Source organism: Crocuta crocuta, unplaced genomic scaffold (genome assembly GCF_008692635.1).
Source record: "Crocuta crocuta isolate KB4526 unplaced genomic scaffold, BGI_CrCroc_1.0 scaffold134, whole genome shotgun sequence".
Lineage (NCBI taxonomy): Eukaryota > Metazoa > Chordata > Mammalia > Carnivora > Hyaenidae > Crocuta > Crocuta crocuta.
Genome location: NW_027530183.1, coordinates 3,510,350 through 3,526,360, shown reverse-complemented (window position 1 = coordinate 3,526,360; position 16,011 = coordinate 3,510,350). Strand labels below are relative to the sequence as shown.

The 16,011-nt window shown below is 34.3% G+C and overlaps 1 protein-coding gene across 9 annotated transcripts in view; it reads left to right on the top strand.

Annotated features, from left to right (window-relative positions):
• PTPN13 (protein tyrosine phosphatase non-receptor type 13) overlaps window positions 1-16,011 on the top strand; it is a 199,399-nt gene that overhangs the window by 56,391 nt on the left and 126,997 nt on the right. For all 9 annotated transcript variants that reach the window (XM_077765150.1, XM_077765152.1, XM_077765151.1 and 6 more), the window contains exon 3: window positions 13,109-13,287. In XM_077765150.1, the coding sequence (XP_077621276.1) occupies window positions 13,109-13,287 (179 nt within the window). The remainder of the gene's footprint in view (window positions 1-13,108; window positions 13,288-16,011) is intronic.

Sequence of the window (16,011 nt, the reverse complement as noted above, 5' to 3'; positions counted from 1 at the left end):
AAAATAGAAATAGATGAAATTAATTTTAATATATTTTATTTTATCTAGTATATCAAACTATTCTAATATGTAATCAATATAAAAATATTAATAAAGTATACACTTTTTTATGCTAATTGAAAATCTATTTTACACTCACAGCCCATCTCAATTCAGGCTCTAAATTTCATCCAAAATATTTAGGTTTTATAAAACGTATTGATAAAACAAACATTTATGTACTCAGATTGTTGCAAGGATACTTTTATTGGTTTGTTTCAAGTTTATTTATTTTTGAGAGAGAAGGAGAAAATAGGGGAGGGGCAGATAGGAAGAGAGAAAATCCCAAGCAAGTTCTGCATTGTCAGCACAGAGCATAGAGTTCCATCTCATGACTGTAAGATCATGACCAGAGGCAAAATCAAGAGTTGGATGCTTAGGCAAGGACTCACCCAGGGGCCCTGCAAGCATACTTTTAAAAGTTTCCCCGTTAATGATTAAATATTCATTTTAAAATTTAAATTTAATATAAAATTCAGTTCCTCACTTATGTTAATCACATTTTCAGTTCTTAAAAGCTGTATGTGGCTAATAGCTAGTTTACTAGAATGTGGAGATAGAATTTAATGTCCTCCTAAACTGTGATTCAAGGAAGAGTTCAAAACAAGAGCCTTTTCACATAAAAACTGAATATTGACCATCAACAAAACATTATTGAGGAAACTACTTAAAGATGTATCTCAGGAAGAAGGAAATGAAGCCCAGAAGGAAGAACACTTCCAGAAGGAATGATAAGCAGAATAATTCATTAACTGGTAGATAACTCTAAATAGGCATTGGCTGTTTTAAAACACCAGTAATAATGATGTCAAATTTAAAAGTGTGAATAAAATAATAACATTTAGACTAGGGTAGATGATAGGAAGCAAAAACAGTTTAAGAGTTTGACTTATCAGAATGGTAGGTTTATTGACTTTAAAGCTTGCATGATCAAATATCCTTAAAATTTCTTAGGATAATCACAAAACAAAAACAGAGAAATGTAAAACTTCCAATCTGGTAGAACCTCATGCATGAGAAGGGAGACAAAGCACTGAACTTCAAACTGATTTCCTGGTTTTATAAGCCTTTATAGGAAATACAGAAAGTTCTTATGGATTAAAAGCTTTTGAGTAAATCTTTCTATAGTCTATGCAGCTTTTAAAAGACCAAATCCTAACTAGTCTCTTTTACATTCCTAATTATCTACAATCATAATTTTCTTGATTAACAGGGTGTATCACTTGTCTTTGACAAGCTACATCTTGCCCTGCCTTTATAAAGCCACAATTAACAGGTCCTTCAAGTTAAATGTGTTTGAACTAGACAACATTACCCCATTTTCTCCCTGGAAACAAACTATGAAACATGAAATTAATATCTAGGATTTTTAAAATAAATAATGTCCATTGGTTAACAAGTGTAACCACCCCTGTCCCAAAAATACACAGTCAATACACTGTTTTGATTTGAAATCCTTTTGGCTTTAGATGCAATAGACTATTTTATAAACTTAAAGTCATACATTTATGAAGGAAAGTTGCTACAGGTCATGCTTTCTAGCCTCCTCCTAGGGTGATAAATATGATTTTACTCACAATATACATTATTTAAATTTTATAGTTACAGGATTTTTCTTTAAATATTGAGATAAAATATCTATAGTAAAGAGCGTTATTCTTTTCCTTTTTTATAACTAGAAGTTTGTGCCTCTTAATCCCCTTCACCTACTTAATAAGGAGCATTATTGTTAATTGTACAGCCTGATGAATTTTATGAAAGTACACACCCATATAACAACCGTCCAGATCAAGATATAGAACCTTTCCAGCACCTGATAAGTCTTCCTCATGCTTTCCTAGTCAATTATTTGTATATAATGTTTATTTATTTTAGAGAGAGCTAGCGATCATGTGTGGGGAGGGACAGAGAGAGACAGGGGGACAGAGGATCCGAAGCAGGCTCTGTGCTGACAGCAGAGAGCCTGATGTGGGGTTTGAACTCACAAACAGTGGGATCATGACCTGAGCTGAAGTCAGATGTTTAACCAACTGAGCCACCCAGGCACCGCCCCCAATCTTTTTGATTGTAGTTGACACACAATATTAGTTTCAGGTATATAACATAGTGATTCAACTTCTCTATATGTTATGCTATGCTCAACACAAATGTAGCTATCACCTGTTGCCATACAGTGCTCTTATAATATTATTAACTATACTATGCCTTTTATTCCCATGACTTACTCATTCCATAACTGGAAGCCTGCATTTCCCACTTAACATCCCTCATTTGCCCGCCCTCCACTTCCTTCCCTTCTGGCAGCCATCAGTTTATTCTCTGTATTTATAGATCTGATTCTTTCTTATTTTTTGTTTATTTGTTTTTTAGTTTTCATATATGAGTGAAATAATATGGTATCTTTCTTTTTCTGAGATATTTCACTTAGCATAATACCCTCTAGGTCCATTTATGTTGTCACAAATGGCAAGATCTCATTCTTTTTGTGGCTGGATTATATTCTGGTGTGTGTGTGTGCACGTGCTGTCAGTGGGCACTTATGTTACCTCCATATGTTGGTTATTATAATTAGTGCTGCAGTAAACAGAGGAGTGCCTGTATCTTTTTGAATTCGTGTATTCATTTTCTTTGGGTAAATACCCAGTAGTGGAATTACTGGATCATATAGTGTTTCTATTTTTAATTTTTTGAGGAACATCCATAGTATTCTCCACAGTGGCTGCACCAATTTACATTCCCACCAATAATGCGTGGGGGTTTCCTTTTCTCTACATCGTCACCAACACTTGTTATTTATTTTATTTTTATGTTAACCATTCTGACAGGTGTAAGATGATATATTGTTGTGGTTTTGATTTGCATTTTCCTGTTGATTAGTGATGTTTAACATCTTTTCATTTGTCTGTTGGGCATCGGTATGTCTTCTTTGAGAAAATGTCTTCTCAGGTCCTCTGTCCATTTTTTAATAAGATTGTTTGGTTTTCTTTGGTGTTGAGTTGTATAATTTCTTTTTATATTTTGGATATTAACTTGTTATTGGTTATATCATTTGCAAGTGCCTTCTTTGCAGTAGATTGGCTTTGTTGATAGCTTCCTTTTCTATGCAAAAGCTTTTTATTTTGATGTAGTCCCAATAGTTTATTTTTGCTTTTGTTTCCCTTGTCTTGGAAAAAATACCTATAATAATGTTGCTACAGCTATGTCAGAGAAATTATTCCCTGCATTCTCTTCTAGGATTTTTATGGTTCACTTCTCACATTTAGGGCTTTAATCCGTTTTGAATTTATTTTTGTGTATGGTGTAAGAAAAGGGTCCAGTTTCATTCTTTTGCACGTAGCTGTCCAATTTTCTCAGCACCAGTTGTTGAGGAGACAGTCTTTTACCAATTGTTATATTCTTGCCTTCTTTGTTGTATATTAATTAGCCATATAAGTATAGGTTTATTTCTTTTACTACATAATTCGTGGTTACCAAGAATAATCTTTATTATGACATGTTACATAGATAGATTTTTGCCTGATTTTAAACATTATATAAGTAGAATCATACAGTGTAAACTCTTATATCTGATTTCTTTTACTCAACATTCTAAGATTTAACATTATATAACTAAGCTTTTTAAAGAAAGCATTTTATAATTACTTCTCTATTTTCTCAAATATAGAAATTAAAGGGGGACTTTATGTCTCATATCATTTAGTAATAGGTTAAGATTTTTACCTTCTTGGGGTGATGTGTATCAGTCATTCTTAACATTTCCACAAGAAATGTATCCTAATATTTCCTTTTGTAAATGAAATCGTTTCTTCTAGAAACTGAAAATATGCAATAATCTTCACTGACCCTTTCATCCAGTTCTCCAAAGACAAAATAAATGCCAGTCACCCTTGATATTATTAGTTTTATAGTCTTTGTATAAATTATAAGTCTTCAAAAGTAAAGAAATTGCTGAGTTCATTTTTGAAAATATTTCCCCCCTAGTTTTATGCAGATAGCAGGAGAGAAAGAAGATATGTTTTAGGAACTTGGAGCTTTGTGTTGAGGAGGAGAAAAAAATAAAACCTGCTATTGTATTATGGCCTTTACTATAAAATTAATTTCCATTGCTAATGCCCTCTGTTATAGTTTAGTATGGCAAAATACAATGCAGCTACTGTGTGATCTACAGAGACTGTCATGAAGTTGCTGGGTGGCAGTAGAAATGCCAGTGCTTTAAGAAGCTTAGTACTTGGTTTCAAAATTGGTCAGTGAGCATTATAATCAAGGTTTTAAACAGACTTTACAATTCAAGATGAACATTTTTACAACTACTTGAAGATGTGGTGAAATAGGGTATGATTGTTGTATTTTAAGAAAGAAACCATTTTCAAACAAATTTGTCTTTAGGAAGAGTAAAAAAATAATGTATATAGGAAATAGTGTTGTTCTTGACATTTGGACCCTCCTTTGGGAAATAAAGATTGCTGTGAGTACCAGGATCTTTAGTAGGTACAAGCTGTATGCTTAATGACACTTAACGTATATCAGACAGGGTAGGAGATCAGGATGCTTACAGCAAGGTTTGAGGAGATAGAACATAGATACTCACTGCATTTATAGAAAGTGCTGAAGAAGAAACAAAATGCATGGGAAATTCATTTGTAGTTTGCTTTACTTTGGGAACAAGAAAGAAAAACAGAGATAATTTTATTAGGTGGGTAAAGCAATTTTAGATGCACAGTCAGTGAGCTCTTCAGCTTGGTGCCATTTATTCAGTATTTCCTTATGAATAGAAAAGAACTATTTAGGTCTCACTTCCAGTCTCAAGTTATTTCTGACAGCCATTCTGCCTTTCTAATACAAAGTGACTTTATCATAATTTGGATAAATAGTAACTTGTTAACACTTTCTGATTGCCATATCTCTTGAAAAATACCTCACTTGTGGCATACAGCTGTAAAAAGTTTTAAGCATTAGGGAAGAATATAAAGGTATACAGAGTCCTCTCATGATGTTCGTACTGTCAGTTAATCGACATAGAAATGGGGCAAGCACTGGGGCACCTGGGTGGCTCAGTTGGTTAAGCATCTGACTTTGGCTCAGGTCATGATCTCACATCTCATGGGTTCAAGCCCCGCATCAGGCTCTGTGCTGACAGCTAGCTCAGAGCCTGGAGCCTGTCTTCGGATTCTGTGTCTCCCTCTCTCTCTGAGCTTCCCCTGCTCGTGTTGTCTCTCTCTGACTCTCAAAAATAATAAAAAAATATTTTAAAAAAAAAAGAAAAGAAAAGAAATAGGGCAAGCACAAGAAGCAACTTGGCTGAGCCATGATAATCACTTTATCGACTGTTACGGAGAGTAGTTCTCATGTGTGTGTCGGATCACCTGTTATGGATACCCGAGTCCCCAGGAAGCTCTTAGAGTCCTTTGCCCTGCCTCCAGAATCCACACCAAAGTCCTGTGATTTAGGAGACGGGAGGCTTACTTACCCCAACCCTCCTAAGGCAGATACCATATAAATTTGAGTTTGTTTCAATATTCCTATTAACAAAAAATTATACCTCCTTTGAATCATAGTTGGAAAAAATAACTGAAAATAATAAAGCCTGGAGAATAAAATAAAGATCCAGAGTAAGCTCTCAGTAAATAATTTAAAGTTCTAAGGAAAACATTGGTTTTTTTTAGACGGTTTTTCTTTTCTTTTCCCGTAATGAAGCTCCAATATAACCTTTTGGGTGACCAGAAAAATGTAAATTGATAAATTATTGTCATAGCAGAGTAGGGCATCAGGACACCTTAAAAAGATTGCAGACCTGTGGTATGGAGTTGGAATTGTAAACAAATTCATTTTTTTCAAGTATTGCAATTATGTTATTGTAATAGCATTATACTTGAACATTAAGAAGTTCATAGTTCATATCCTTAAACCACTTATGTTCTAGACGAAATGTGTAAAAACAGTTACAAAAGCACTTTTTTTTCAGTATTTTGACATATAATTTTTGGATATGCGGGGGATTTTTTTGTATTCTTAATTTTTTAAAACTTTTTGAGAGAGCATGCAGGCAGGGGAGGGACAGAGGGAGAGAGAAAGAGAGAGAGACAGAGAGAAAGAATTCCAAACAGTCTCTACACTATCAGTGCAGAGCCTGACTTGGGGCTCGATCTCATAACCCTAGGATCATGACCTGAACTAAAATCAAGAGTCAGAATCTCAACCAACTGAGCCACCCAGGAACCCTGGGTATGCAGGTTTTATTGATGAGCATAAAGAAAGTTGGTGGAAAAGGTGAACACCTAAAAGAAAATTGAAAAAGAAGAACTTAATATATGAAAAGAATGAAGTGGGCAGCTTCCTCAGAATATGATAAGAATGAAAGATCTGATAGGAATGAGTACTATTTCTTCCATGCTGTTTGGATCAGGTGGCCAGGAAAGTTTGCTGAAGAAGAGAGCAAATTCTTAAAGACCAGTTTCCTTCTATCCATATTGTCTAGCCGTATAAGCCCTGTTGCCTCTAATAATCATAACCAATTTAAGTTTTGCTAATAGACTCTACATACCACCTTTGTTAAAATCAGATCTCACTGGTGTTTTGTTAACAAGATGCATGGTTTGGAATTACCTCAAGAATCTTGCATGTACATAACAAAACAAAACTACTAGAAGCCTAATTGATCAGATGCCACACCAAGATTCCAGTGGTTGTGGTTTGGATAGGTGGCTTACATGTGTTTAGTATTTAAGACCAAAAGAAGAAAAAAGAATGTGTGTACTTGTGTGAGTAAATGTCATCATTAAGAAAGAAAAATATCTTCTTTCCTCTTCTAGTGAAGAGAGCTCATAAAAATACATCAGTTAGGAGGACCTTTCTGCTCAATTTCCTTTTACTGGCATGCTGTAAACTGCTATTACACATAAAAATTTCTAAAACTGTACACTGATGCCTTAGTTGATATGTGTACATTCAAATATCATCTAATAATTCATGTCATACCTAAAGGTAATCAATTTCACATGAGTAGTTTACTCAGTAAGTACAAACTGGATTGATTATAAAGTTTTAAACTAGTTTTTCTAAATTTGAGATCTGTGCTAAGTAGGAATACCATACAATAAATAGAAGCTATAGAAGGTAGATTCCCCCAAGGAACTAAAGAAAAAGTAATATTTTAGGATACCATGTACCTTAAATCATCTGCATTTCTAGTATGACTTCTAGGTAAGAGATGCCAAAAATATCCTAAAAAGCTAATTTTGTTTTATTTTTCTGAAATTTACAGCACTTCTAATATAGGCTCTTTCTTCCTTTTGAGAAAAAAAAAAAGCTAATAGGTGATTGAGGATGAACTTAAAATATTTTTTTAATGTTTATTTTTGAGAGAGTGAGACAGAGCAGGAGCAGAGGAGGTGCAGAGATAGAGGGAGACACAGAATCTGAAGCAGGCTCCAGGTCTGAGCTGTCAGCACAGAGCCTAATCCAAGGCTCGAACTCACAAACCATGAGATCCCATTACCTGAGCCAAAGCCAGGCGCTCAACTGAATGAGTCAACCAGGCACTCTGAGATGAACTTTAAATAGTGACTTTTTATTAGATATACTGTCCACATCTAGTATCCTCAGAGAAAAGACTTATTAAATAATAATAGCTACCATTCTTGTGTATGTGCTGCCAATACGAGCATAACAGCCACTACTTTTGTATTGTACTTTCTATGTGCCAGTTAAAGTTCTAAGGGTTATTTCCATGAATCCTCACAACAACCTTACCTATTCAAATGAAGAAGCTGAGGCACAGAGAGACTAGGAAACATATTTAATATCACAGTATAAATATAAATGTCAAGCCTAAGATATTAACCTAGGGATTCTGGCTTTAGTCTGAACTCCTAACCATTATACTATACTTCCTCTCTTAAATAAGACTACATCCTAAATTAGTAAAGTCAGATATTAAAAGGAATGAAATGAAGCTGACAGTTGTCTGGTATGTTTCTAAATTTTCTGGTTGAGTTTAGAGATTTTGATGATTAGCAAGGTCTGGGATCTATTACACCAGAATATAAACTCTTGAGGACCAAAGGCTTATAGGCATTTATTAAATGCTGTTGAACAATTGGCTATATCAATAATATACACATGATATAAACATTAATGTCTTTGAAGACACCATCATTATCAATGTACACAATATAGATGTCTTAATTCCCATTATTTACACATTTTTTTCAAAATAGTATTGTTGCTTTATCCTGATTCATATTAGAGAAACTGGATTTTAAAAAGTATTAACAAAATTTATGAGGTATCAAATTTTTAATTGGGAATTGATCTGTAGGATAGACTATTTTCCAGTGAATCTTAAATAATTTATCACAAAGTTTTACTAATCAAGAAAATATTCAAAAATTCTAAACCAATTAATGTTTTCTATTTGTGCATTATACCAAATGATTTATCTAGCAATGTCTATATTTGTATACACACATGAACTGAATTTTTTAGAAAATTCTGTATTATAGAGTGACTTCATCAAATTCTTTGGAGTTTGGAGCAGTGACCTCTGCCTAGATTTTTGCCAGTCACTCTAATAGAACATACAGAATAGTAGGACTACAATTTCTGTATATGTACTTTAGTAGGGAAAGGGGCTTTTCAGGTCAAAATGGTGTTGTTCTAAGTCTTTAGATTATTTCCTGTTACTTTTATTTAGTTCTCTTATCATCTGTGTTGCCATTTATGATCATTTCCCTTTTAATACCATACTTGGAAGGCAAAAAAAAAAAAAAAAAGGAGACAATAGAAAGTAAGCTCCCTCGGGGAAGAAAAAAGTGTGGATATGGGTTTTAGTTTAAAGGAACATTGGAAAGAAGCTCCATGTAAGATGCTTCTCTGCATATCAGATTTTTGCTTATTTCTGACTCTACCTCTAGCTGCTTGAAATTCTGTTTAAACAACTTTTTCTGTGGAATGTTGGTAAAAGTCTATAAATAGAATCATTTGACTCCTGGAATCAGTTCACATCAGATTTACTGTTTCATAATAATAGCATTCTTGAGGATAATCATCATACAACTAAAGCATTATAAGACATCAAATTACAAGCTTCTGGAATTCCAGTTTTAAATATTCTTTTGTTATCATTCTGTGAAGGATTTTGAATACATTTGCTTTAAATTCTTTCCTTGTAGTTAGACCAGGACAGTGAATTACACTCATTTCAACCAGTACTCTAGATCTCCTCACTTGAAGGTTACATACCCCTTTATAGGTATTGAAAAATATATTTTGTACTTTGACTATTTTCTAAAGACTCTAATACTTAAATGTCATATGTGTGTGTTTTGGGTATTTGACAGCACTGTAGTGTGTTGCTGCAGCTGCTTTAGTTTTATTGCAAGACATTTAAAAATCACTTTTGAAAACAATGAAAATATCCATGTCATTCCTTTATGTGTATGTGTTTTCTAACAAGCAAGAATATGACCAGCCTTAGTAATTCTGTTTCTCACTGCTCTCCACCATTTCTCTGCCCAAAGTTCTTGCTGTTCCTTGTATAAACTTTATAATTTCCTGAACACATGTCTTTGCTTTGGCTGTTTCTTTCCTTTGGAATTTCTACCCTAACCATGGTCAATCTTACTCATATTAAACAGCCACATATAAAATAAAGAAATTAATTCTTTCTTCATTGTAGTTAGAGTAATTATGCTGTCCTCTAAAACTCCCTTTGTGGGGCGCCTGGGTGGCTCAGTTGGTTGGGTGTCCTACTTCGGCTCAGGTCATGATCTCACATCTCGTGGGTTCGAGCCCCGCGTTGGGCTCTGTGCTGACAGCTAGCTCAGGGCCTGGAGCCTGTCTTAGTATTCTGTGTCTCCCTCTCTCTCTGACCCTCCCCTGCTCATGCTGTCTCTCTCTCTCTCTCAGAAATAAATTTTTAAAAATAATAAAAAAATAAAACTCCCTTTGTATTCTTTTTTCTCAGATACTTTATGCTTTCTGTCTTTTATTTATAAATAAATACATTTTACCTTCCCAGTAATATTGTGGACTCTCTGAGCAAATGACTTGTCATGTTGAGAAAATTATAGTTAAACGTGAATAGTGTTTACAGTAATGGTAAACTTTAGATATACAGTAAAAATAAACACGAACCTGTTGTACAAAGTACAATTTGAAATATAATATTCTTGACAGAATAACAGTAGTTTTGCTGACCTTTGTTGTGCTCATGAGTAAATCTCTTATTTCAGAGTGCTCAGCGATTATGGATTGTTTTCACCTTCTGCAGTTTCTGTTCTGTGCTACCCTGTCAAGGATAGGGTTAGTCTATGGTCTGGCATAAGAAGGAGGAGAGTAGCAAGCTGTTTTTTGGTCTGAGTGGAAACCAGTATCCAATATGTTAGGACAGAACATAGCGTTTAGATTTCTGAGTGGCATTTATGCCTCTTGAGTTAGCTGTGGTGTCCAATTATTTACAAATTCAAGTGGTAACAGATACACTAGAAATTATAATTCTATCCCCCAAATAAGGCTGACAGAAGTTAGATACCAGAGTTAGAATCCCAGCTTCCTCTCTTAGCTTTACGATTAGAAACTGGGGAACTGTATGGAAAGGCTAATAAAAAAAGAATTATTTAAAATATAGGAGTGGTGATTGGGGGTGATGAGTGAAAGAAATGTGAGAGGGAGATTATAGCACCATGCTTGCACAGATGCCCAAAAGAAGAACAACCTGGGGGGAAAAAAAATCACCCAATCACAAGATTTTAAATACTGTGTATTAGGCCAGTGACTCCCCAAATGTATGTCCAGTTCAGACCTTTCTCCCAAATTCCAAATCCACCTGCCTACCTGATACAGATCTAGTAGATATTAAATATGGCAAATCCCATTCCTATCACCATCTCTCAACCTGTGTCGTCCTGCAATCTTCTCTACCTCGGTTGATGACACTCCATCCTTCCCATTACTGAGGCCAAAATCTAGGAGTAATCCTGATTCTTCTCTCTCTTGCTTCACATCCAGCTTGTCAGGAAATGCTGTTGTCACTCCCTTTAAAATACATTCAGGTTTTAACAGGTTCTGCACCACCCCTACAGTTACTAAGGTGGTTCCAGGCCATCAGTATATCATACCAGATACTAGTGAGTTGCCTTCCTTATTGGTCTCATAGTGTTCATTCCCTTTTATTGCTAATTTGAAAGGAATTAATTGTAGACTGTTTTATAAATATCTGTGACATGGAAAATACCAGTATTTCAGATAGCGTCATTTGGCAAAGAAAATATTGTTCCGCCTTGTTTGAGTTCTCTTTAGTTTGACTGTGTGATATTTGTGCATGAAATATCCAACAAGAAGCATTTAACAGAAAATGTGTAAAGTGGCTGTGAAAGACAACAGTATACCTAGGTTTACCAGCTGGATGATTCATTAAAACATATTTTACCGTAAGAATTACAAGCCATGTTTTTAGTAGCCTGTTATATGTGACTGGGTTGGACTGTAAGGATCATGGTCTTTAACTCAGCGTGGGTGCAACATAAGATGTGCTGACTGATCAAAGGATACATTCAAGCACACTTTTCTCTCCTGACAGTTATTAAAGACCTGTTTTAGACTCAATGAAAAATACAGGAGAACATATAGTTGTCCTTTCAGTCTTCAAAAAAAGGAATGAATTTTAATAGTTTACTTTTTATTTAATTTTCTTTTGATGGTCAGAATCTTGACTATAAGTAGAGGTTAAAAAGTCAGAAAGGATGAATGATTCAGTTCTAATAAAAGTTGTTTCCAGGAGAGTATAGGTACTATAGTATGTTTAACAAACTGTGCCATAAACACTGGTAATTTCTGACTTAAATATCAGTACAACCTGTTCAGATTGGGTGATAGCGGCATTGGCAGGCACAGGTCTTTTGTGACTCTCTATAGCAGTTTCTGGAGTCTGTGATCCAGTTCACATAGCAGTTACCTTAAAACTTTTATTAACTTCCTTTTAAAATGGGAGGACAAAATAAAATTCCCTCTAATAAGTATATTTTGTTGAGCTTAATATATACCTTTACTTTGGGGAGAAGGCCTGCTAAAATCTAAGGAATTATTTTTTCAAAAAAACTTTCAATTTTTTTCTTTATTTTGGAGAGAGAAAGTGTCCAAGAGGGGAGAAGGGAAGGAGAGAATCTTAAGCAGGCCTCCTGCTCAGTGTGGACCTTCATGCTGGGCTTAATCCCAAGACCATGGGATCATGACCTGATTCAAAACCAAGAGTTGGAAACCCAAATGACTGAGCCTCCCAGGCATTCTTAAGGAATTTTTTTTTTTTAAATACTCTTAAACATGAGCTCTTAGACACCTATACAGGCAAATGTTGAAACAAAAAAATATTAGAGACCCCAATGATCACATTTGGTAGTACAGTAGCTACCTGAAGTTCTAGTGAAATAATGAACAAATACAAACAAGACAAAAATTAGAATTCAGAAAAAAATACATTTTGATGCAAAACAAGAGACTTTCATTATAGTTAAACTTCAAATCTGATGAATGATCAAAGAAATTATTTTTCATGTTTGACAACAGTATAGTCTAAATTAGAGAATCTTAGCAGAGGGTCCTTAAAAGGACTATAAAGAGATCCATGAATCTCTTTTGTATACAGTGTAGTATTTATTTTCAATTTCCCTGAGAAAGAGACAATACTTTTCACCAAATCGTCAAAAGAATCCTTGATCCCCTCCAAAGTTTAAGAACTACTTGACCCTTATGCACATTTGTTTCACTGCAGTAAAGTTTTTGAACCACATTTAATTCTTATGACTAGCAAGGAAAATTCTCAATTTCTGCTGTCTAAGGTTTACCATCTAAGTTTTAAAAGATTAAGCCAGACCAAGGTATTGTTGCTAGAATGCTAGTGGCAGTATATGCATGAAACCCACCCTCTTTGTAGCATCTTGATTTGGTGTATGTCACTGCACATGGACACATATATGAATAGGCCGGGATAGTCATTTAAATGGTCTTCATTCACTTTGATTATAATTTTAAGCAGTTTTCTTTTTTCTTTTCATTCTATGTGGTTACAAACCAGTAAGCATAGCTGATCCTGCTGCCCTTGGTTTCATCATTTCTCCGTGGTCTCTGCTGTTGCTGCCATCTGGTAGTGTGTCATTTACAGATGAAAATATTTCCAATCAGGATCTTCGCGCGTTCACTGCACCAGAGGTTCTTCAAAACCAATCACTAACTTCTCTCTCAGATGTTGAAAAGGTAACTATGAAGTGTTTTTAGCTTGATTTTGTTTTTTTATATATTTTGGGTGATGGTAGGGAAAGTAAAAGACCCTGGGTTACCTTCCCTCAACTCTCTGAAAAAAAGCCATTGAATTTTAAATAATCATGTATTACAAGAAGTGAATTTTTATTTTGTGTACGAGTAGTTTTATAAAAATTTATAGATCTATGAAACAATATTTTTATTAGTAAGGTGAGCCATTATTAAGTCATGTTTAAAAATACTTAATGCCTCCTGTTTTTAAAGAACTGTGCTTGTGAGGAAGATGCAAAAATAACTAGAGAACTGATCCTGTATAAAAATACTCTGTAATGTGTGGATTAAAAAAAATGCTATATACAGGGGAAGACTATTTTAGAATGTTGGAAGAGGAGGAATTAATCTTTAGCTTAGAATGATATCACAAAAAAGGTAGCATTTGTGTTGGGCTATGAAGAATGAATAGAATTTAGAAAAGTTAAAATAAGTAGAAGTGAGCATTCCACTCAAGGTTGTTGGCATATGCAATGATAAGAGGTAAAAAATTGTCTGCCATGATAAGGGATTGTTTGGTTAGACCAGCTATGCTAGAGCATTAGGTACCTGGAAGGCTATGGTTGAAGAGAAGGAGCCTATTAAATCAGAATAAAGAAGACTTTGAATACCAGTACTTGAGACTTTCTTCTGAGGCATGTTTTCAGGAGTGATATGATGTGACTTGTGATTTTAGAGGGTAAGTTTGACAAGCGTGGATAACTAGATAAGATGAAAGATTATATAGGAATTGTATTATATAGGAATATATGTAATATACAAAATCCATATTACACACACCTATACATACATAACAAAATTGTATAAAAATCTAACTAGAGAGTTTTAATAATCTAGGGAAAGTGCTAAAAATCATGTAATGCCTTGGGAATATAAAGGCATGGATGAAAGGGATACAATGGAAGCAAAACTCAGAGTTTGACAATTCATTTCATGGACCAATTAAGAAGGAAAAGTTTATGATGGAAATATCCAGTCTGAGGATGGCAATAGCATTGACATCAGAAGATCTGATTTCATTAGAAATGAAATAGCCTTGACAGGCTATGAAAAAAAATTTTATATATACATATATATATATGTATATCTTATGTAGCTATATGTAGCAGGCTGTGAAAATTTAGATATGGAACTTTGGAGAATTAAGAACTGGATATGGATATCATTTCCCTTACATTATTCCACATAAATATAAAAATTAACATAATAATTTCCTGGTAGTAAAACTTAAAATGCATGTGCATTTTAAATTTTGATATATATTGCCTAATTCTCATAAGGAACTGTACTAATATATCTTTCTATCACTAACAATGAGTACTTCCCTTTTCAGAGAGGGAGAGAGAAGGAAAGAAGGAGAAAGCATGTGTTTTTGTATGTGTGTGTGCATGCACACATGTGTATTGATTAAGCTAGGAGAAGGCATCTTGATTTGAGCCATTGTGTTTCTAAAAAAAGACTGAATGGATTTGGTATAAAATCTAGGTTTATGTACCTGGTTTATCTATTCCATGAATTGCTTAAGAGTTTTGGGAGTGTTGGTCATTGTTAAAGATCATGAGGGTATTCAAATGTACCAGTAGTGTTTTATTAAGCTGAATAGCATATATATAGTTATTTATTGTTATTATTTAAATAGCATGCATTCCTTCTGTACATTCTGTCTGTGATTTTTTAATAATAAACTTTTAAAAGATAGAGAGTAACTAGAACATTGGAAATAGGCATAGTGTGTGTGCAAATTATTTAACACTTGAGAACTCTAGATCTTAATTGAGCTCCAGGGTATCTACAAACCAGTGAAATGGCAAACAAAGTTTTGCGTCTGAACACTTTCAGAGAAGGGTGTCCATAACTTTATCAGTCTCTCAGGTGGATCTCAGAAAAATTAAGAAACCCTGCAATAGAGTAAAGCCATGGATGCCTTAGGTTTAAAAACTTCTACTAAATTATAATGGGATGTTTCTAATTATGAAAAGTTTTGCACAGTTGCTCATGAATTCTTTCTGGAAGGCATTTAAAATCTACAATAAAAGAAAAAAGTGCTTAGTAAAAATTTTAGGTGCACAAGTGCCTTTCTAATTTGCTGAAGGCTTTCCCATTTTGCCCTGTGATGTCAGGATACCCAAACAAGTAAACTGCCTTGTGTTTAGGTACAAGTGTTAGAGCACATGGTTGAGAAAGTGATTGAAGCCTCCCTGTTAACTAGGCTAAGTTTTAGGAGCCAGTGCTGAGATGGGATGAGTGTGGGATTGTTGCCATTACTATGGTAAAGTAAAATTGATTCATTTGTGAATCTAATTTGAACTTCTGTTTTACCTAATGCCTCCAAAGCTCCAGTGCAATTCTAAGTATAAAGAAAATGAAAGGCAAGTTTCTTGATCCCATTCCTGTTTGCAATATAAGTATAAAGTGAAGGTCAGAGGAGTAGTCTTATATTCTAGTATTCTTTTGGGGAGGTTGAGCAAAAGATATTACATTTATTTGACCAGTAATGGCCAATAAATTCATGGAAACTTACTAATTTGACATTATGGTATGAAAATTAAAATTCAAAAGCACTATTCTAGTATTCTGATTTTAATGGGGTTGGGGCGTACTGAAAAAGAGGATGGTAACTGCATTTCACAACTTGTATGAGTTAAGAATATGTCACTAATACTCAAT